General features: G+C 37.5%; 1 protein-coding gene across 6 annotated transcripts in view; it reads left to right on the forward strand.

Moving 5' to 3' along the window:
* Positions 1-22,524, forward strand: part of COL17A1 (collagen type XVII alpha 1 chain) — a 250,351-nt gene that overhangs the window by 169,145 nt on the left and 58,682 nt on the right. For 4 of the 6 annotated variants that reach the window (XM_070752786.1, XM_070752784.1, XM_070752782.1 and 1 more), the window contains exons 5-14: positions 2,452-2,583; positions 3,028-3,075; positions 4,260-4,295; positions 7,961-8,008; positions 14,014-14,157; positions 15,000-15,155; positions 17,258-17,329; positions 17,930-18,001; positions 19,585-19,659; positions 21,796-21,960. In XM_070752786.1, coding sequence (XP_070608887.1) covers positions 2,452-2,583; positions 3,028-3,075; positions 4,260-4,295; positions 7,961-8,008; positions 14,014-14,157; positions 15,000-15,155; positions 17,258-17,329; positions 17,930-18,001; positions 19,585-19,659; positions 21,796-21,960 — 948 coding nt within the window. The remainder of the gene's footprint in view (positions 1-2,451; positions 2,584-3,027; positions 3,076-4,259; positions 4,296-7,960; positions 8,009-14,013; positions 14,158-14,999; positions 15,156-17,257; positions 17,330-17,929; positions 18,002-19,584; positions 19,660-21,795; positions 21,961-22,524) is intronic. The other 2 variants (XM_070752788.1, XM_070752787.1) reach the window with 1 other exon arrangement.

Consider the following 22,524-nt stretch of genomic DNA (forward strand, 5'->3'; position numbering starts at 1 on the left):
TCGGTGTTTCCAGGCGTTTCCAGGCGTTTCAAGAGTCTTTTGGCTTTGCAGCTGACACAGGCAGGCTCCCTCCAGCACGTCCTTAAAGCCTCTGCTGGGCTCCCCCCCCAAGACAGCAGCCACTCCCACTGGCCACCGCCCCAAGTGCCTCGGTGTTTCCAGGCGTTTCAAACGTCTTTTGGCTTTACAGCTGACACAGGCAGGCTCCCTCCAGCACGTTCTTAAAGCTTCTGCTGGGCTCCCCCCTCAAGACAGCAGCCACTCCCACTGGCCACTGCCCCAAGTGCCTCGGTGTTTCCAGGCGTTTCCAGGCGTTTCAAGAGTCTTTTGGCTGTGCAGCTATTATTTACCCATTGTTCTTATCTTGATAGGTCTAAGTCAGTGATGGCAAACCTATGACACGGTGCCACAGATGGCACGCAGAGCCATATCTGCTGGCACGTGAGCTGTTGCCCTAGCTCAGCTCCAACGTGCATGTGTGTGCTGGTCAGCTGATTTTTGGCTCACGCAGAGGTTCTGGGGGGACGTTTTTGGCTTCCAGAGAGCCTCCATGGGGAATGGGGGAGAGTGTTTTTACCGTCCCCCTGGCTCCAGGGAAGCCTTTGGAGCCTGGGGAGGGCGAAACATGAGGGGAAAGCTGTTTTTGCCCTCCCCCAGACTTTAAATTATGGGTGTGGGCACTCGTGCATACATGATAGCGTATACCCACACTTTTTCGGCACCTGAGGAAAAAAAGGTTCGCCATCACCGATTTAAGGTATTCTTTGGTATTCATTAAATCTGCCTAGTTAGCCAATACATTTCAAAGTGTCTGTTTTGAAGCTGTTAGAAATTGGAAACAAAATTGAAGTTTCCACCAGTAAGAAACCACAATAATTATATAAACATTGGGAAGCTGGAAAAATGGTTAAAATGTGTTAATGGATTATTTTCCAGTTTCTGTTTTATGCTTCAACATTGCCATAGTTCCCTTGTTATTGCTGTTTTAAAAATCACATTTCAAAGCTTAGAATGTGAGCAAATCTAACAAAAATATTGAGCTAAAATGCTTCTGAAACCCCTTAATAGTTTTAGATGAATCTTTCTTAAACTTTTTGTCTTATAGAAATTATGGAGGATTCCAAAGGAGCTTTTATTTGTATAGGCTATATTTATCAATATCTGCCATATTATAAATTAAAATTGGTAAACTCATAAAATATTTACTTACGGTATTGTGTAAAAACCAATTAGATATTAACAAATAAAATACAATAGTTTTCACAATAATGTATATTCTTAACATATAAATAATGATAAGTGACATTGTTTTAAATTTTTGCAAATATCTTTAATATGTGGGGCAAATCATTTTGATTTTACAAATTCTTAATAGGATCTTGGAGACACCATCTTGGATCACACTTTAAGAAACAATATTTTAAAATCCATAGAGACTTCTGATAGCATTTAAAAGTATAAAGTTATAGAACGTTCCAGGCTGAGGGTAATACATTGTGTGATTGTATTGTATTTTGTATCGTGTTTCATTGATATGTTTGTTTTTAAGCCCTTGTTACTGTGTATGCTTAATGTGTTTTTTAACTGTTATTTTATTTTGATAACATTAATAAATAAACAATTTTGGAATAAAAAGACTGGTAATCAGAGTGACTTTAGGAAAAACTGATATTAGGACATTGTTCAAAATAAGCAAAATAAGTCCTTTTGAGGAATATGTTAAAAGTCTTATTTCATATACTATATATCAGGGCTGTCAAACTCACAGTTCTCGGGCTGGATGCGTCACATGCTGGCCACGCCCATGCTTGGTTTAGCAAAGGAGGAAAGAGTCAAGACACATCACGTGACACCGCCATGATAACGCGAGTTTGACATCCCTGCTATATATCATACTAAAAGTATGCGTGTTAATATATATTATCTTCTATATAAATGTAATACATATTGCTACATGGATAGCATATGACAGCCAGTATTTGTTACCTGAGATATAAATTCCAATGAAGCACAAATCTTTATTACGCTGTGCACCAGACATCTCTCATGTAAATTGATTTTTCCTGGAAGGAATTCACTGGGACTTATAGGGGTTTAAGAAAAAAAATCACATTTCTGTCAAAAATTATTGTGTTGTTATAAAATTATAAGTGTTGTTAAATATTTTTATCAATGCATTTTTGCTGTATATTTCGTTTGCTATATTTAACACAGAAGTGAGCTAATAGTTAGTGTCTACTGAACAACTTTTAAGTCACCTGTGTTTCAAAAGCTAGTCATTCTCCAGGGGTATTTTGATTGTAGGACAATCTTTCTAGAATTAGAGAGATCAAATTCATTTCGTTGTGGCTATTTAGAGAAGTCAAACAAGCAGTTAACTGAAAAGACATCATTTCCCAGACAATTCAGTCCGCCAAATGTGAATCTGAGGAGGTTTTGTTTCATCTCTAGGTGGGAGTGCTAGAATGAATACCTCCTCTTCCTCCTACAAGCAAGCCACCTCTCCTTCTTCCACTCTTACCAAATCACCTGGCTCCACTTTTGAAAGAAAAACCTATGCTACCCACCATCCAGCATATGAAGGTATCATAAAAAGAAGCAGGGTTAAATGATTGTAAAGAATTTCAAAGAATCCGGGGTTAGGACAATTTTAACTGATAAACCCAACTTTTCTTAGGAATCAGACACTGTATGGCTTGCTCTTTTCAGTATATTTTGGATTGATCTGTTGTTCAGTAGAACAGTTCTATTCATGAACTTTGCAGGCATTTTCATTAAGATACGGATTTCCAGCATAATATTCCAATGATGATATTAATTCATCTCTGTTTCCTTGAAGCAGTACACTCACTTCTGTTGCGGGCTAATTAATAAATCTTCTGCATGTATTCTTCAGGCATAGTTTAAGTTTCAAAGTAAAGCTTTGGTGATTTATTACCTATTGTAATATGATGGAAATTCAGTATGTGGAGTAAGCTATATAATAATATTTTCAAATTTATTTTAATTTAAAGTTTTCTTTTTCAGGAAGCTCCAGTGCAAATTCCTCACCAGAGTTTCCACGCAAAGATTTAGGTATGTTTTCCATTTTTGAGAATGACCTTAGTATCAGTGTAGATACTGAAATGAATTAAGAAAGTGATGCAGATTTTCCTACCTTTTTTCTTTTTTGTTCTAACGATAGAACTGTATTCCCTTTGCAACAATTGCTCAATAAATGCTATTGAGCTATACTTCTAAATTTCATTGGGGGCAGCAAATGAATGAATATATTCAGCTTTTAATGGTTTTTTATTTAGAAAAAATAATTCATGAAATTCTTGCTTATTCACTACATTCATGGCAAGTTGTTTTCTTGTCTAAAGTAGGAACCCGAGCATCAATTCACTGTACCATCTATGTTCAGTCACAAAGGCAAATATAAAAACTATTAATAACAAATGAAGAAAATGAAGCACTGGCTTCCGATCAGTTTCCGGTCACAATTCAAAGTGTTGGTAATGACCTTTAAAGCCCTACATGGCCTTGGGCCAGAATACATCCGGAACCGCCTTCTACTGCACGAATCCTAGTGGCCGATAAGGTCCCACAGAGTTGGCCTTCTCCGGGTCCCGTCGACCAAACAATGTCGTTTGGCGGGCCCCAGGGGAAGAGCCTTGTCTGTGGTGGCCCCGCACCTCTGGAACCAACTCCCCCCAGAGATTAGAACGGCCCCCACCCTCCTTTTCTTTCGCAAATTACTTAAGACCCACCTTTGTCTCCAGGCATGGGGGAGTTAAGTTATCCTTTCCCCCAAGGCTATTCCAAGTTATGCATGGTATGTTTGTGCGTATGTTTGGTTTTTTATAATAAGGGTTTTTTAGTTGTTTTTATTAATTGGATTGTTCATGTTGTTTTACCACTGTTGTTAGCCGCCCCGAGTCTGCGGAGAGGGGCGGCATACAAATCCAATAAATAATAATAATAATAAAAAGTTTAAAATTATCAACAATCCTATATTACTTTATAACTCAATAAAATAATGCCTAGAAATAGCTATATGTTAAAATAAATAGGGTTATGTTTTCTGGTATTGTTTTTTAGGCAAGATGCTGAACACCTTCACAGAGAATTTAAATTCATTTGTTTATATTGGTTATTTTACATATGTATTTGAATATAAATTGCGTAATGTTGCTGTTAGTTTTTAGAGATCTATTTTCTTTTTTTTCCAAATCAAATTTCAAAAAGTGATTTCCCCCCCCCCACCCCTTTTATAGGTTCTTCTGCTACCAGGGGACGAAGTCAAACCCGGGGTAAGATCGGCTATATATATAAAATAATGCACTGGGCCACAAACACTTTGCCTTGTCCCAACTATCCTTACATATGTATTCCATTTGAAATTTGGATTGATATTTGGAAAAGCAAGTTGCTGTTCAAAAAAAATTCAAAGAAACTGTTGGCATTTGTCAAAGAGAAATTGTCTAGATTTTATAAATATATTTTGAATTTAGGCTGGAAATATAAACAACATGAAGGGACATTTTGACCTCTATTCTACTAGTTTTTCTCATCATTCCTATCACCCATTTCCTCCCATGTTGACTGTATGACTGTAACTTGTTGCGTATATCCTAAGATTTTTATTAATATTGCTTCTTCATTGCTTATTTGACCCCTATGACAATCATTAAGTGTTGTACCACATGATTCTTGACAAATGTATATTTTATTTTATGTACGTTGATAGCATATGCACCAAGACAAATTCCTTGTGTGTCCAATCACACTTGGCCAATAAAAATTCTATTCTATTCTATTCTATTCTATTCTATTCTATTCTATGGTGACTGTGTAAAAAAGCTAAAAAGTTTGGATATATATACATACAGTAGTTCAGAATATTTTAAAAACTAATGTACAATTGAAACCAGAGGCTTCATATAAAAGGTTTATAACCAGAAGCCTCTTTAACGTAGATGTTGTCTTTTCTTTAATCAAGAATTAAGCAATTGAGCTACAGTACCTTGAAAATTCTAACATTTTCACTATGTTGTGAATAATGTTGAACCTTTCTGCTTTTGGGCATGTGATAATTGTGCTACAGTTGTCATATATAAAAACAGATTCCATAACTTTTATGGCTTGTAGTTTTGATTATTAGAAAAAAATTAAATAACAGAAAAAAGTAAGCCTTTTTTTGCAACCACAGATGTTTTTATAATTATATTTGTATTTGCTTTTGTTTCTATTTTATTTTTATCATTTTTGCACTTTTATCCTTCTTTTTTTACTTATTTCCTTGATTCTATATTAGTTTTTGATTTTTATCTTTTTCAAAACATTTAATAATACTTATAAGAAAAATTAAAAAATAAAATGGAAATATACTGAAATGGCCGGATTTACTTATCTATAGAAATTTTAACTGTGAATGTTTGACTGTAGTTTGACTGTATAGTGTTATTATCCCAGCATTGCTTTTTGCTTTTGATTACTTTGCTTAAATATTTCAGTTATGATGCTTTAAGTTCAATGACCTTTAAATAATTTACATTGCCACATAATCATGTGGTCCCACACTTTAATAGTATCATCAGACTCTTGGCACCTGTCTGAAACTAAAAGTAATTCCAAACACATTTTTTCTAGCAATGTTTTTGTAAGACTTTATTTATTTTATTTATTTGTAATAATGTATACAATATAACAGATTTAGCATAAACATAAATAAAAGCAAAGCAGGTATAGGTAAATCTGGACAAAAGGACAGCAGGACAGAGATGGTGCCTATGGTCCCTAGCCAACTGTCCCATTGTCCAGATTTAAAGAAAAATCACTGGTGATACAGGAACTTGAGCAACTGAACTACTGTATTTCCCAATATTTAATCAATGTATCCCACAATATATTGTACATAAAACAGAGTGCTCTTTGCTTTCTTTATTACAGTGTTCTCTCGATTTTTGCAGGGGATGCGTTCCGAGACTGCCCGTGAATTTCCGCAAAGTAGAGATGCGGAAGTAAATACACCATTTTTGGCCATGGACAGTATCACAAGCCGTCCCTTAACACTTTAAACCCCTAAGTTACAATTTCCCATTCCCTTAACAACGATTTACTCATCATTATTACTGGTACTCACCATTGAATAAGACACTTAGTGATCCTGATATTTATAAACATAATTATTTATTAACAATAATTATTATTTTTTTGTTATTTATTTGCAAAAATTATTAGTTTGGTGATGACATATGATGTCATCGGGCAGGAAAAACTGTGGTATAGAAAAAAAAACTCACGAAGTATTTTTCAATTAATATTTTTTGAAAAACCGTGGTATACGCTATTCGTGAAGTTTGAACCCACGAAAATCGAGGGAACACTGTACTTCCTTTCTCTGAAGTAACAGATCTGTTCACCAATAAAAGAACTGAAAGATAAAACTGACTTTTGAATCCTTATCAGAATGGGAACCAACAGTTCCAAGTAATAAAGAAGTAGCAAGAAGAAATAAAAAAAGAAGAAATCAGACAGAATTACAGTGATCCCCCGATCATTGCGAGGGTTCCGTTCCAGGACCCCCCGCAACGAGCGGGTTTTCGCGAAGTAGCGCTGCGGAAGTAAAAACACCATCTGCGCATGTGCAGATGGTGTTTTTACTTCCGCAGCGCTAGCGAGGAGCCGAAGATTGGGGGCAGCGGGGCTGTTTTAAAACGTCGCCGCCGACATGGGGGGTTCGCTAGCACCCCCCCTAACCCGGGTTGGGGGTTTGGGGGGGTGCTAGCGAGCCCCCCATGTCGGCGGCGACGTTTTAAAACACCCGCGCGGCTTTCCAATGAGTCCCGAAGACAAACGTCAAACTTCCGTGTTTGTCTTCGGGACTCATTGGAAAGCCGCGCGGGTGTTTTAAAACGTCGCCGCCGACATGGGGGGGCTCGCTAGCACCCCCCCCGAACCCCCAACCCGGGTTTGGGGGGGTGCTAGCGAGCCCCCCATGTTGGCGGCGACGTTTTAAAACACCCGCGCGCCTTCCCAACTGAGCCCTCAAGCCAAGCGCCAAAGGCGAACTTCTGCGCTTGGCTTGAGGGCTCAGTTGGGAAGGCGCACGGGTGTTTTAAAACGTCGCCACCGACATGGGGGGCTCGCTAGCACCCCCCCGAACCCCCAACCCGGGTTTGGGGGGGTGCTAGCAAGCCCCCCCATGTCGGCGGCGACGTTTTAAACACACGCGCGCCTTCCCAACTGAGCCCTCAAGCCAAACGAACCCGGGTGGCCGGGCGAGCATCGAGCGAAGGGCGGGTGGCCGGGCGAAGGGCGGGCGAGCGGCGAACGACGGGCGAGCGGGTGCTGGGGAGGGTTTCTCGCTCTCCCGCCAGCAAGAGGGGGAGCGAACGGCGTGGGCAGGCTGCGGACAAGCCGTTCGCTCGGGCCGCTTCCCAGCTGAGTACTCAGCTGGGAAGTGGCCCGAGCGAACTGCGTGGGCTGGAGAAGGGCGTGCGAGCCGCGGGCGCGCGGGCAGGCAGGCTGCGGACAAGCCGTTCGCTCGGGCCGCTTCCCAGCTGAGTACTCAGCTGGGAAGCGGTCCGAGCGAAGCAGCAGCAGCGAGGAGTTTGCGTGGGCGGTGGGGAAACTCCTCGCTGATGCCCGCCAAGAGGGGGAAGACCTAGGGAAGCCGCCCAGCAGCTGATCTGCCCGGCGCCATCTACGCATGCGTGCCCATAGAAAAAAAAGGCCACGCATGCGCAGATGGTGTTCTGACTTCCGGGTTCAAAAATCGCAAATTAGCCTGTTCGCAATGGTCGGGGACGCAATAACCGGGGGATCACTGTAAATACCATACACTAGATCATGTTCATCTATTGTTTTGTGGAATCTCTTAAAATTCAACTAAACACTGCAGCTTTAGGATAACAATTAACCAATATATCTCCTATTTTAAAATGAGCCTTTTGTTTCCCTTTGTCTTGCACAGAGAGTGAAATCCGAGTGCGGTTGCAGAGTGCTTCGCCATCAACCAGGTGTAAGTACTTTATTTCTAATTTGAAAGAACAAAGGTAGTTGCATCTTTGGTAAACAATTCACATTTGTCATCAGTAATCTTTTTCTTCAACTACAATTCTCCACCCAGTATGTCATATAATACTTCTAATCATCAGAGTAACCAGTTGTCCAGAAATGGGAAATAGGAATAGATAGCAAGAATAATGATAGTGGTTACTGAATTATACATGGCATGATCATTTTTTTTTTTTTAATTTTATTTATTGATTTTTAACAATTTAAAATCACACAACATAAAACAGTGCATAGTGAAATGTGAATTGTGCCCATCACCCCGACATACACACATTCCCCACCACCAAATTGGGGGTATTTCTTTTTTAATCCACTTAACCCAAGAGCAATATATCTGTCTACATATTATAGAGTGATTCTAGTTTATTTCTTGTAGCTTGGTCTCGGATTCTGCTCGTCATATATCGTCTTACCTTGTCCCACCGTCCAATCAGCTGTCCCAAATCAGTTTCATTATCCAAATTTATCCTTTTTTCCATAATTTCAAATTGAATATGATCCACCATGTACCTATACCAATTTTGCATTGTCCATTTTGTCGCATCCTTCCAACCCAAAACTATTACTGCCTGAGCACTTTCTATTGCTGCTTTTTTTATTTCTCTAAATTCTCCCATCGCATTGCTTTTTACTAATACTGCCATTTCCTTAGTGATTGTCCATTGTATATTTAACATTCCATTGATATCCTCTTTCACTTTTTGCCAAAATTCCTGCACTATCGGGCATTCCCAAAACATATGCATAAACACTCCTTTATCTTGACAACCATGCCAACAATTCCCCCTAACATTCTGCTGAAAATGTGCAAATTGAACGGGAGTAAAATACCACTTATGTAATATTTTCCTTCTCATTTCCCTAATTCTTGTATTTTTAATTTTCCTTATATCTTCTACTATATTTTCCATTTCTTGTACCTCTACTAATATCTCATTTTGCCACCATTTAGTCAATCCATCAATCGTGTCCCCATCTGACTGTACTAGCAGTTTGTATATATTAGTTGCTTGCGCCTTTATCCCCTCACTTTTTTCTCTTATTATTTTCTCTAACCCTGTCTCCTCCCGCCATAATACTTCTTTATTCTCCCTTTCATTTAGATATTTACATATTGCATTTATTTGTAGCCACCTTCCCTTACCTAACCACCATTCTATGCGATTTCTACTTGGCCTGCCATCCTTCTCGTATAACTGTTCTATCTTAGTTATCCCTCTTCCCTTCAACTCTCCTATAACCCTGTTTAAGTTAATTTCGTTTTCTCTATTTATTACATAAAGCGATGACAGTTTAGATTTATATAATCCTATTTTCCCTTGCCATTTTTTCCAAATTTCCATAGTCCCTTTCATTGGGCCTATTAATTTTCCTATATCTCTCCTATTCCACTTCCTAAAAATTAATTCTCTATTATTCATCCCGTTTATCTGTTTTTCCAATTTCGCCCATTTATTTTCACTTAATTGCAACTCCATTAACCTTTCCATTTGAAAAGCTTCCCTATACAGCTCCAAACATGGAACACCCCATCCCCCCTCTTTTTCATTCGCAATTAACCACTTTTTTCTTATTCTTGGTCTCTTATCTTCTTCAATCCAATAATTTAATTTTTTGTCCCACTCTTTAACCTTACATACCGATAACCCCCCCGACAGCACCTGAAATAGGTACATCATCTTGGGAGCTATCATCATTTTTAAAGCTCTTATTTTAGAGAGTCTCCTTAGCTTTTTATCTTTCCAGCTCCTCATCTGTTTCAACATTTTCCTCCATGTTATTCTATAATTAATCTCTTCCATTTTCACTGGGTTTTTTAATAACCAAATTCCCAAATATTTTATTTTTTTAAGTCCTAATTTCAACCCTGATTCTTTCCTAATTTCTATCTGTTCTCTCGGATCTGTATTTAAACACATAATCTCTGATTTTTCCATATTAACCGACAGTCCCGATTCCTGCTTAAACTCTTGTAAAATATTTATTATACCTTTAATCATCTCCATCGGGGTCTGGGTCAATATAATTGCATCATCTGCAAATAAATTTATTTTCATTTCTAATTTCCCTATTCTATATCCTGCCCAAGTGTTATCTTGTCTTATCTTATTAGCTAAGATCTCTATTGCTATTACGAATAATTTTGGAGACAGAGGGCATCCCTGCTTGGTGCCGTTTAATATTTTAATACTCTGCGTTCTTTGTCCATTCACTCTTATATATGCTTCATTTCCTTTATAAATCTCTTTTATAGTTTCACAAAATTTTTCCCCCATATTTAATTTGTTACATAATTTATATAAATAACTATGGTTAACTTTATCGAACGCTTTATAAACATCTAATTTCAAAATTCCCAATTTCCTTTTAGTAGCGGTAGCATGGTGCATCACATTCATTACATTTCTAATTGGTTCACTTATTTTCCTTCCCTTCACGAATCCATATTGATCCTCTTCAATTATTTTTGGTAAAATATTTTCTAATCTATTTGCCAGTATTTTCATAAATATTTTATAATCCTGATTTGCCAAACTGATCGGACGGTAAGACCCAGGCTCTCTTAAATCTCGACCCATCTTCGGAATGGTAACAATTTCTGAAAGCTTCCATGTCTGCGGGATATCACGATTTGACAATATATTATTAAACAATTTCCCCAAATGCGGCAGCAAAACATTCACATAAGTTTTATAAAATTCCCCTGTAAACCCATCTGGGCCCGGTGCTTTGGCTTGTTTTAACCCTTTAATTACTCTAGCAATTTCATCTTGTGTAATTTCTGCATTCAAAATTTGTTTGTCTTCTTCACTTACTATTTTCCCAACCTTGAGGACTTCTATCTTCACTTGCTCCTCTTTATACAAATCTTCATAATATTTCCTCATTATCTCCTCTAACTGGTCATTACCATATCTAACCACTCCACTGGTGTCCCTCAATGCTAAAATACATGATTTTTCTTTCCTCTTCTTCAGATATCTCGCCATTTGCTGCATTGATCTTGTCCCCCAACTCTGTATTTTTTGTCGCATCGCCATTCTCATCTTATTCCATTTAATCTCATCATACACCATCAACTGTTTCTTTTTCAATTTCAGTAAACTATTCCAATCTCTACTTTTCGTCATTCTTAACTGCTCTTGTATCAAATCTATTTCCCTTATCTTCCTTTCCCTCTCTCTACCCCACCTCTTCCTAATATCTGCTTCCATACATATGCATTGTCCCCTCATGAAGGCCTTACATGCATCCCATACAATTGATTGTTTAATACCACCCACATCATTAATTCTAAAATATTCTGATAACTCTGTTTGCAATTTCTCTTTATCTTGTTCCCTAGCAGTTACAACTGCATTATATCTCCAAATTTTTTGATTTCGTTCCTGACCTATTTCCAATTCTGCCAATAGTGGGGCATGATCTGATATCCATATACTTTTAATGTCCACTTTTTTAACTTGTATATTACCTCCCCTGTTCATTAATATGTAGTCTATGCAGCTAAATGTGTGATATCTTGCTGAATAATATGTAGCTCTGTTTAAAATATCTGCATGTAGATCCACCATATTAAGTCTATTTAAATGTAACATCCTGCTATTTGCATTCCCATTTGTTAATTGCATATTAAAATCTCCTGCCAAAAAAGTTGAGCCCTCCTTAAAATTGTCTAACTTCTTCTTAGTATTTATTATAAATTGTTTTGTTTTCCCATTTGGGGCATAAATTGCTGCTAATGTCAACTTCTTTTGATTTATTTTCCCTTTAACAAATATCCACCTTCCTTCTCTGTCTTTCTGAATTCCCACCTCTTCAAAATTAACCCTCTGATGAATCAGAATCGCTGTGCCTCGACTATTTTGCGTTCCTCTTGACTCAAACACCCATTTCCAATTTCTATCATTAATCAAGTTATCCCTTCCTCCCCTTCTTTTATGTGTTTCTGTCAAAATCATAATATCCACCTTATATTGCTTAGCCATCCTTAATATCCTAAAACGTTTCAAATCCGATCCCAAACCATTCACATTTAAAACCATTATCTTACACTCCGTCATAATATACCAAAAACACCCTTTTCCCCTCTTGTTTTGCCCTTGGTTTATATTTTTCCCTTTTCTTTACCCCTATTACCCCCCCCCAACGTGCCTCCCCCTGTGCTCCCCCCACTGAGAGGGGAGAAGACAAGAAAAAACCTTGCCCATACCTGAGGCACATTTTCTGGATTGCGTTCCCACTCAAACTAGCTCCTCTTTCAACCCTTTTTAATTTTATAAAAGAGAAGATTTCTCCCCCCCTCCTTTCTCCTTTAAATAATTCCTTCTTTAATTTCTTCTTTAATTTTAAATTCTTAAACCCCCTTTTTCTTCCCCTTAGACTTCCCCCACTGAATGACAGATATACAGGAATCCCAAGGCATCTCCAAGAAAAATAATAATAATAATAACAACAATAATAGTAATAGTAATAGTAATAATTCTTTTCCTTTTCCTTTCCCCCCCCCCCCCCACAACAAGACAAGGGACCAAACACCATCACTTTCTGGCTCTCTTCTCACGCTGAGCCCGTGTTCTTCTCTGCTCCTTTCTGATGGCCTCCACCTGCCCGCTTAACTCCTTCAGCTGCTCTTCCCTTCGTCTTTCCTCCTCATCGGGGGTACTCCGACCGTCAAAAGCCTCTTCTTCTTCATATGCTAGTGCTCCAGTTTCATCAAACTTAATCCCCAGTTGATCCAGCAAAGCCTTTCCCTCCTCCAATGAGCGTGCTCTGTACATTTTATTGTCCTGGAACACCAAGATGGCCACTGGATAGCCCCAGCTAAATCTGGTTCCACTTTGATATAGCCGGCTTGCAATTGGTTTCAACACAGCTCTCGCTCTCAGGGTTTCCCAGGAAAGATCCCTCAGAACCCTTATCTCATTTCCGTCTTGTTTAAGGCTCGTAGAAGTCTTCAAAGTTTTATAAATCATCTCTGCTTTTTTTTCACTAAGGAAAGCGATGATCACATCTCTCTGTCTGCCGTCTCTCCTGGGGGCTGCCCAATGAACCCGTAACAGCTCCTCCACGCTGACCTCCACGCCTGTCTGTTTATTTAACCAAGCACAGACAGCTTCTGTTAACTTAAATTCAGAGGGCAAATCCATTCTGAACCCTCGTAAACGCAAATTCCTCCTTCTCTGTCTGTCCTCCAAATTTGCGATTCTGTCATTTATTTGTCTTATTTTTCCATCGTAATCCATCACTTGTTTCTCAACTTTCAGTATCTTTCCAGCAGAAGAATCCCCTTCCTTTTTAATTTGTTTAACTTCTAAATCCATCTGTTCCATTTTATTCTCAACTTTGTTGAATCTCTCTTCAAACCCGCTACAAATCTCCAGAAGTTTATCTAACTTCTGCTCAATGTTAGCCAGACTAGAGAGGTCTTTCCCTCCCTCCGCCATTTTAAGATTTATTGTACTCACTTATCACTTCCTTGTTACAGCGAAAGCGCCTCCGTCTTTGCTTGAAATCATAAATCTTCAAACTCACTTTGATGCCGACAGATTCTTGTTTCTTCCTATATTTTTCTAAGGAAGATTTATAGTCTTTTTAAGAGGGAGAAAACTCTTTACATTTTATCTTTGTTCGGAGCCAGAGGTGAAATGCCTAGAAAGCAATTCGGCACATGCGCAATCTCCCTACATGGCATGATCATGATAAGAAATGAATACTAGTATTGAAAAAGGCAGTTAACACAGAAGCAAGTTCCTTCTCACTTTATGTTCAAATTCAGACATCCATCAAGGCCTCTAACATTGGTTTCAGTTGACCAAAATATAAAATCTCTCAGTTAGTGTAGAGGTTAGTTGATTTGATTAAGCAATTCATTGCACTTTCAAATGGAGTTTATATCTGAAGACAATTGATGTGGTTAAGTTCCCAGTATCTTTTTCATTCTTTTAGGGACAGAACTGGATGATGTCAAGCGACTCTTGCGGGGAAGTCGATCGGCGAGCGCTAGCCCTACTCGTTCCCATTCAGGCACACTCCCTATTCCAAAGAAAGCTGTTGTTGAAACCAAAATGGTGACGGAAAGCTCCCAATCAGGTACTTGTGCTGAATTTAATGAACTAAAGTCCATTGAGAAGCTCGGATTGCTGGGGAAGCTATTGGTTTCTATTAAAACAATAAGGAAGATGCTACAAATATGTTCTTTAGATTATTGAGGAATAATAGAATAATAATATTGGAAGGAACCTTGGAAGCCTTCTAGTTTTACCCCCTCTCTAGTTTTACTCCCTCTTGGCTATCTAAATTTTGCTTAAAAACATCCTGTGATGGAGCATCCCTATTACTTAAAAAGCTTTCCTACTGTTTAATAATTCTAACCATCAGGATTTCCCCCCCTTATTTCAGCATTTGATTTTCCTCTGCAAACCTTTGGTTCTTGTTTTTCCCTTGGGAGCTATGGAGATTAAATCTATAACCTCTTTTAATAGCTGTTCTTAAAGTACTGTAAGATTACTATTATATCCCCTCCCACTTTAGTCTTCTGTTCTTTAGGTTCAGCATACCCCTATCTATATGTCATTTGCAAGCCATCACAGTATTACCATACTACAGTATTACAGATTCGTTAATTAAGGCATTCTACTACTGAAGCAAATGACATAATGGTATCTACTCACATTTTTTGAACAGAAGCTAACTAGTATATAACTTAAAATATAGAGAATCCTTTCCTAAAACCTGAGAGTACTAAGTTATTTTACAAGTACATAAAGCCATGCTGCTTAACATCTTACTATTGATTCCCAGCATTGGTACCCAAAATAACTGTTTCTCTTTGCCAAATAGTGAAAAGCCAGTAATGCAAAGAATAGAATAGAATAGAATAGAATAGAATATTAAAATCCAGTTTGGAATAATGTTTTTTGATTTTACTGCAGTGTCAGGGACTTACGACACAACAATCTTGAATGCTGCCCTCCCATCATACATGTGGTCCTCCACCCTGCCTGCAGGGTCATCTCTTGGTGGCTACCAAAACAACATGACCCAAAGTTCATCTTTGATCAACACTGCAGCCCATTCTACTGGATCAGGTATGCATTCATTTATCAAAGTCTCTACATTGCTGTGCTGCCAAATGATGCCATTGACTCCCGGTCCTAGTATTTAGAAATTTTGTGAGTCTGAACGGGGAGAAACAGACTGAAGCTCAATCTTAACAAGATCAAGTGCTGTGGGTATTTCCCTCCATGTTCTTTCATTACTAGACTATTATGGGATTGTACATCTGTACTCAAGACTGATGTGCAATCTAGAATCTTTTGGGATTCACAACTCCTGCTCAGGGAACAGAGAGCAGTGATGGCCAAAACGGATTTCATATGGATTAATTCTCATAGGTGTTTTTTTCAAAAGGCAACTGGACTTTGCTTTTTCTTGAAGATGATTTGCTTCTTATCCAAGAGGTTTCTTCAGTTTTGACTGAAGTTCTGACTTCTGCAGTCAGAATTGAAGAAGCTTCTTGGATGAGTAGTGAAAAGTCTTCAAGGAGAAACAAAGTCCAGTTGCCTTTTGAAAAAGTACCTTTTGGACAACCATGACCTGGATGACTGAGAATCATCATAGACATATTGATTCACATATTTAACTGGTCTACTATCTAGTAGGGAGGCCCTCTTGATGGTAACTTATGCCTCAATCACCTAACAAAATGGACTACTGCAATCTGCCCACACAGGGTTGCTTTGAAGGCAATTCAAAAACTAAAGCTTGTCCAGAATGTGGTGGCATGAGTCGCAACGTGACAACATTATTCCAGGGGTGGTTTGCTACCGGTTCACCCTGGATTGAGCAAACCAGTAGCAGCGGCAGTGAAAGGCTATGCCTACCCATCCGGACATCATCAAAAATGCTCTGCACATGCACAGAAGGTTCTGAGCATGCACAGAAATGTTGCATGCACGCGAAGCACCCATGTGCACCCCATGTGCTCCCATTCCTGAACTGGTAGCAAAGTTAAGTGAAACCAACTACTGCATTATTCCACAAGCTTGACAAGTTACCAGTTGACTTTTAGGTGAAATTAAAGTTACTGGTGAGACCACATTTGGAATACTGTGTACAATTCTGGAGACCTCACCTACAAAAAGATATTGACAAAATTGAACGGGTCCAAAGACGGGCTACAAGAATGGTGGAAGGTCTTAAGCATAAAACGTATCAGGAAAGACTTAATGAACTCAATCTGTATAGTCTGGAGGACAGAAGGAAAAGGGGGGACATGATCGAAACATTTAAATATGTTAAAGGGTTAAATAGGTTCAGGAGGGAAGTGTTTTTAATAGGAAAGTGAACACAAGAACAAGGGGACACAATCTGAAGTTAGTTGGGGGAAAGATCAAAGGCAACATGAGAAAATATTATTTTACTGAAAGAGTAGTAGATCCTTGGAACAAACTTCCAGCAGACATGGTAGATAAATCCACAGTAACCGAATTTAAACATGCCTGGGATAAACATATATCCATTGTAAGATAAAATACAGGAAATAGTATAAGGGCAGACTAGATGGACCATGAGGTCTTTTTCTGCCGTCAGTCTTCTATGTTTCTATGTTTCTATCACCTGTAAAGTCTTTCATAGGACAGGGCCAGTTTTTACTTGATCAGCTGTCTCTAATAATTTATTCCCATCTGGTAAAAATAAGTAGAGTGGGTGTTTTCCAGGTCCCTTCAATTAAATAAGCTATCAGAATGGTATAATGAGAGCCTAGCTTGAATTTTATGGATGCTGTTTGAAAACTTTGGTTGCTCACTATTTGGATCAAAATAGAACTGTCAGGACTGTGGAAAGTAAGGAAGGCTGACTGGAAATGTGTGTAAAAAGGGTTGTCATTTTAAAAAAGGAACTGTACCTGAAAAAAAATGGATCTTCTTATCAAAAGTTTTCCATATGTGTTTTTAGGGGCTGTATCGTTTTTAACAGCGACCCAATACATCTGAGGGTTGAAAATGTAGACCTGAATCCACCATAAACCAAAGTTTTGGTATTGGTGTTTGAATATCTACAAGAAAAAATGGTGTGACACAGCCATTTTTTCTTGTAGCTATTCAATCACCAGTTCCAGAAATTTGGGTTGTGGTGGGCTCACGTCTATATTTTCAACACTATTTGTTTCTGTTACTTTCTCTTGCAGTGTTTGGAGTTCCAAACAACTTGGCCCCAACTTCATCCACTCTGAATGGTGGTCTTAGCAATTCTTCCACAGGTTTGTTTTCTCCATTCTTCCCTGTTTCAGGAAAAGGAAGCATTTGAGCATCTGATCTGTAATCATATGTCCTGGGTTAGGAGGCATATCCAGAAAAAAAGAAATCCTTGCTTTACTTTAAATCATTACCTCAGTAAACACAGATGCTCATATTTGGTATATATATTTATAAAATGTAATAACCTATAAAAAAGCCATAATAAAAATATAAACCAAAACATAGGTCAACTGTTAAACAACTAATATATCTTGTCCATTAATCTTACTCCAATGATTGTATAAATTATCACTGCCAGAAATGTTAGCATGGCACTAAGAAAGCAAATTCTTTCCATCTTTAATCTTGGAATTTCAAAGATAATTGCCAGGATATATCATATGATAAAAAGTTGGTTCCAGCATTAGAGGAAAAAAGACAATGTATGTAAGCAGGTCTGTTAACCAACTATAATTCCATTATTTGTAGATGATTTAAGACCATACGTACCAAAAATTACTCACTATGACTACATATACCTTTAAAATATGTTTTTATCTGTCCCTCAAATATTTTCTTTGCAGTATATGTATTTATCTGTCCCTTAAATATTTTCTTTGCAGTATATGGTGTTCAAAACAATTTGGCTCCAAACATGCCTGGGGTCACAAGTACCACAACCACAGCTTCCACAGGTAACACCACTTGGTGAAAATATCTGGAATTCAAAGCATTTTTGCTAAGATTCATTTGCACTAGAAATGATGAAAGAATATTGAAGAACTATTTCCTTTTGCTTATTTCAAAATATTGCAACTCATGAAGATCTCCATAACATATCTCAAATAAATCTATTGCTTTGCAAGTTTTCATATCTACTAATCTCAGTGAGGTCCTAAATCACTTTTTATCTCAGTAAATCACTTATAACTGGATAAAGAGTAGTTGTGTTTGGGGCTATAGGTCAGAGATAGATGATATATTCTGTATATTAAAGCAAAATAAATTAAATATTTTAGTTTTAACTGGGACAACTCTACTTGGAACCTTCACATAGGTTTCTACTTGAAACTGACTCTACTTAAAACCTTCACATAGTGGATACATGGGCTTCATTTGTAGCCTTCAAAGTCTCTACAGACCATGGCATTGAAATTCAGTGTTAAACCATCATTTCAATCCCCACACTGAATTTTCAGTGGTAAACAAAAGAGACATGAATGCATCATAAATATTAAATCACCCAAGAGCACTTACCCCAGCCCTACAGCAATAAAAGTATGCACATCCCAGGCCCAAACATTTCTAGTTTAGTCTAAATGCTATTTATGCTGTATCAACCAACCATAATATATTGTAAGTATCATTGTTGATTACTTGACATTAAAGTTAAGATGTTTCCTGTTTAAAAATGAGGTAATATCACCCTACATGTCATCATTTTGTTGTAATTTTGACATCATCTCAGTTTGCTGTGAAGGTCTTCATGACAAAGACTCCTGTGGCCCATTACAAAGAATGTATATAATAAGGGCGTGCACTAAGAATTAGAGTTCAGGCCATTAAATGTATGGCTGTACTGGAAGTTTTAATTTTTAAGATACCAAAGATCTTAAATAATACTTGTTAGCACTTTAACTCTTTAAGGTGCCACAAAATACCATGTTCTTTCTCTGGATAGAGTTAACTATTCATATTCATTAATCACTACTTCAACTTCTTAAAAGATGCTATTCCCTTCTATGATTTTACTGTCCAAAAAGCTGGGGAAATACATACATACATACATACATACATACATACATACATACATACATACATACATACTTACTTACTTACTTACTTACTTACTTACTTACTTACTTACTTACTTATTTATCAGATTTGTATGCCGCCCCTCTCCGTAGACTCGGGGCAGCTAACAACAACAATAAAACAATATAAATAAATCCAATAATTTAAGTTAATTTAAAAACCCTAATTTAAGAAACCAATCATACCTACAGACATACCATGCATAAATTTTATAAGCCTAGGGGGAAGGGAAAGTCTCAATTCCCCCATGCCTGACGACAGAGGTGGGTTTTAAGGAGCTTACAAAAGGCAAGGAGGGTGGGGGCAACTCTGATATCTGGGGGGAGTTGGTTCCAAAGGGTTGGGGCCACCACAGAGAAGGCTCTTCCCCTGGGTCCCACCAAACGACATTGTTAGATCTTTTCCTTGGGCTTCTGGAAATCTAGAACTGTGCCTTTATCCCCCACTTTTTATTTTTCCGCAGCATATGGAACAAAGAAAAATGCAGTGCAAAGTTCTGGTGTGACTAGTACAGGTGTGTCCACATCATCTACAACAGGTGAGTCTTCCTCCCTTTCACATGGAACAGCATTTGGGTAGCTTGTCTGCAAATTCTTATTATGGGGGAGAGCAAACAGAAGAAGAAAGAATAGAATTCTTTATTGACCAAGTGTGATTGGACACACGAGTAATTTGTCTTCTGTGCATATGCTCTCAGTGTACATAAAAGAAAATATACATTTGTCGAAAACCATGAAGTACAACACTTATTGATTGTCATAGAGATCAAATAAGCAATCAGGACACAATCAATATTAATAGAAATCTTAAAGATGCAGGCAACAAGTTACAGCCATACAGTCAGTCATAAGTGGGAGGAGATGGGTGATAGGGATGATGAGAAAGGGCATGTCTTCACTTCTTTTCAGGGAATCTGTTAGGCTGCTGTGAGAAACAAAATGCGGATTAGCAAAGGCTTTGGTCTGACTCAGCAAGGCTCATGTTACCAACAAAATAGACTTATAGGAGACACTGTAAATGAGATGTCCACTAGAGGAAGCTGTTGCCTTTAGAAAAAGGAAAGAAAAGCAAAACATTGGAAAAAGTTACTTTATATTGCAGCACTTTTTCTTTGATTGATATCATACTAATGGAAAGTCTATAAACTCTCTGTTGTACAGTTTTCAGATAAGCTTTTTATGCTGTCTTGCTGCGTCAATCAATCACGAAGCTAGTTTCTGTCAAATTTCTCAGCTGTGTTACAAAGGGAAATGACTTGAAGTTGACCTATTAATATTAAGGGATCTCTTAAGCAAAATACTAAAATTTGTAATATTTTACTGCAGAAAATGTTTTTAACCTGTGACATTCTTTTCAACGCCTTATTATAGTTGTTGATAAATGAATGTCATGTCATATCTCCATAGATATTTAGAATTATGTTGTTTGAAATTTGCAATAGGCACACATGCATAAATATACATATGCTTTACTTTGCTTTTACATGTTTTAAATCTGGGTTTCCATCTCTTTTTCCTGCTTCTTTTTCAACTTTGTTCTTGTGCCTTTAATATAGACATGGACAATTATGTGCTATCTCATCTCTTGATTGGCATCACAGTGACTGGGAACATGATTATGAATATGGATAGATCCTTGTGGGGTTTTTTTCCTGGACTTTGTGGAAAATATTTTGTGGGATTTTTAGTTTATTAAGTTTTCATGGGTTATAAGTTATAATTTTGGTGTAAACCGCAAGAATCACAAACAAGTGAGCTAAGTGCTAACTGCAGTTATATTACTAAGATATTACTAGACCCAGACTAATATCTAATCTATAAAAAAGTGGATAGTTTAAATTAATAATTAAAAAGTGCCGAATAACATTTAATATTCTGCAGAAAATCTATGTGGTCACTAAGAGTCAACACCAACTTGATGTCCCAGAATTATCAATCTGTCTTTGAAAGCAGTGTCACCAAAATAGGATAGTTCAGAATATCATATATATATATATGTATGTATGTATGTATGTATGTATGTATGTATGTATGTAATATATTTTGCTGATAACTAAAATAAAGGGAGACTAATATAGATCTAGTATAGATCTATTTCATGTTACTTAGCTATTTTAGTATTTTATTACTCAGCTTGCCATACCCTTTACCAGGATCCGAGTCTTTGGAGAGGGGCGACATACAAGTCTAATAAATTATTATTATTATTATTATTATTATTATTATTATTATTATTATTATTATTATTTGAATCTGGACAGTCTACCTATAAGGCAGTAGCTTTAACCTTTAGGCCACAGGTTCTGCTTCTCTTAGGGAAGGAGTTACCTGTTTGTATCAGGGAAGAGTTATATTTATTTATTTATTCATTCATTGTCCAATACACAAATATATAGGAAGAAAAATAGACATGTAGTAATATATATAAGGGTAAAGTGAACTTAGAGGAGAGGATATATGAAAGAAAGAAAATATATATGATAAGTGAGAGAAAAGAAAGACAATTGGACAGGGGACGAAAGGCACACCAGTGCACTTATGTATGCCCCTTAATGTTTTTTCTTTCTGTCGAATCACCCTGGTATAGCCAAATATACTGCTTTCTTTTTGCCTATCAGCTCCTCCAGGGGCATACATATATATGATTGTTTTCTCCTGCCTTTTCTTACACTCAGTTGCCGCCTCCACAAACTCCCAGAGTGATGACATCCTACGCAAAGACTGCAAATTTCTGCTCATAGAAAAAGATAATGTAACCCCCAAGAAAGAAATGGAACTGTTGATCATGTCCAAGGACAGTGGAAAAGTTTTTAGTGCATCAGGCACTGGGCTCAGTGGAGGTCAGTTTTCTTCCCTTTCTTGGGGCCACATATTGATTTGATAACAGTTCAGAAGGTACAATGGTTATATGGGATCTGTTTCCCACTAACCTTTTTTTATATCGTCTGAAAATGGCACAATTCCTTCCCTCATGAAGTAAATATTTTCTGGTTTTGTGTGATACACTGAATCACAAACAATAGCAGCCGTTCTTTTCCCAGTCAGTGTTTCCAGTCAGATATCTCTACATAAGAGATATCTGACTGGAATCTTGTAATATTATGAAGAAATGCATGTCAATTAAAAATAAACAAATAAACAAATAAACAAACACCCGGTATTCAAAAATCTATGAACCCATTAGATAAGATTCTGATAGGAAATGAAAACAAACAAATAAGCAGAATATACCAAATACTTTTAGAACAGGAAAGAATAAAAGATACGACCAAAACACCAATGATAGCGTGGGAAAAAAATCTGCAACACGCCATCCATATTGCCGACTGGGAAAGAACATGGACCACAATATCCAAAATAACCCTTTCGGCAGCATATAAGGAAAACTATTACAAATTATTCTA

The sequence above is a fragment of the Erythrolamprus reginae genome, chromosome 5, assembly GCF_031021105.1.
Source record: "Erythrolamprus reginae isolate rEryReg1 chromosome 5, rEryReg1.hap1, whole genome shotgun sequence".
NCBI classification, from domain to species: Eukaryota; Metazoa; Chordata; class Lepidosauria; order Squamata; family Dipsadidae; genus Erythrolamprus; species Erythrolamprus reginae.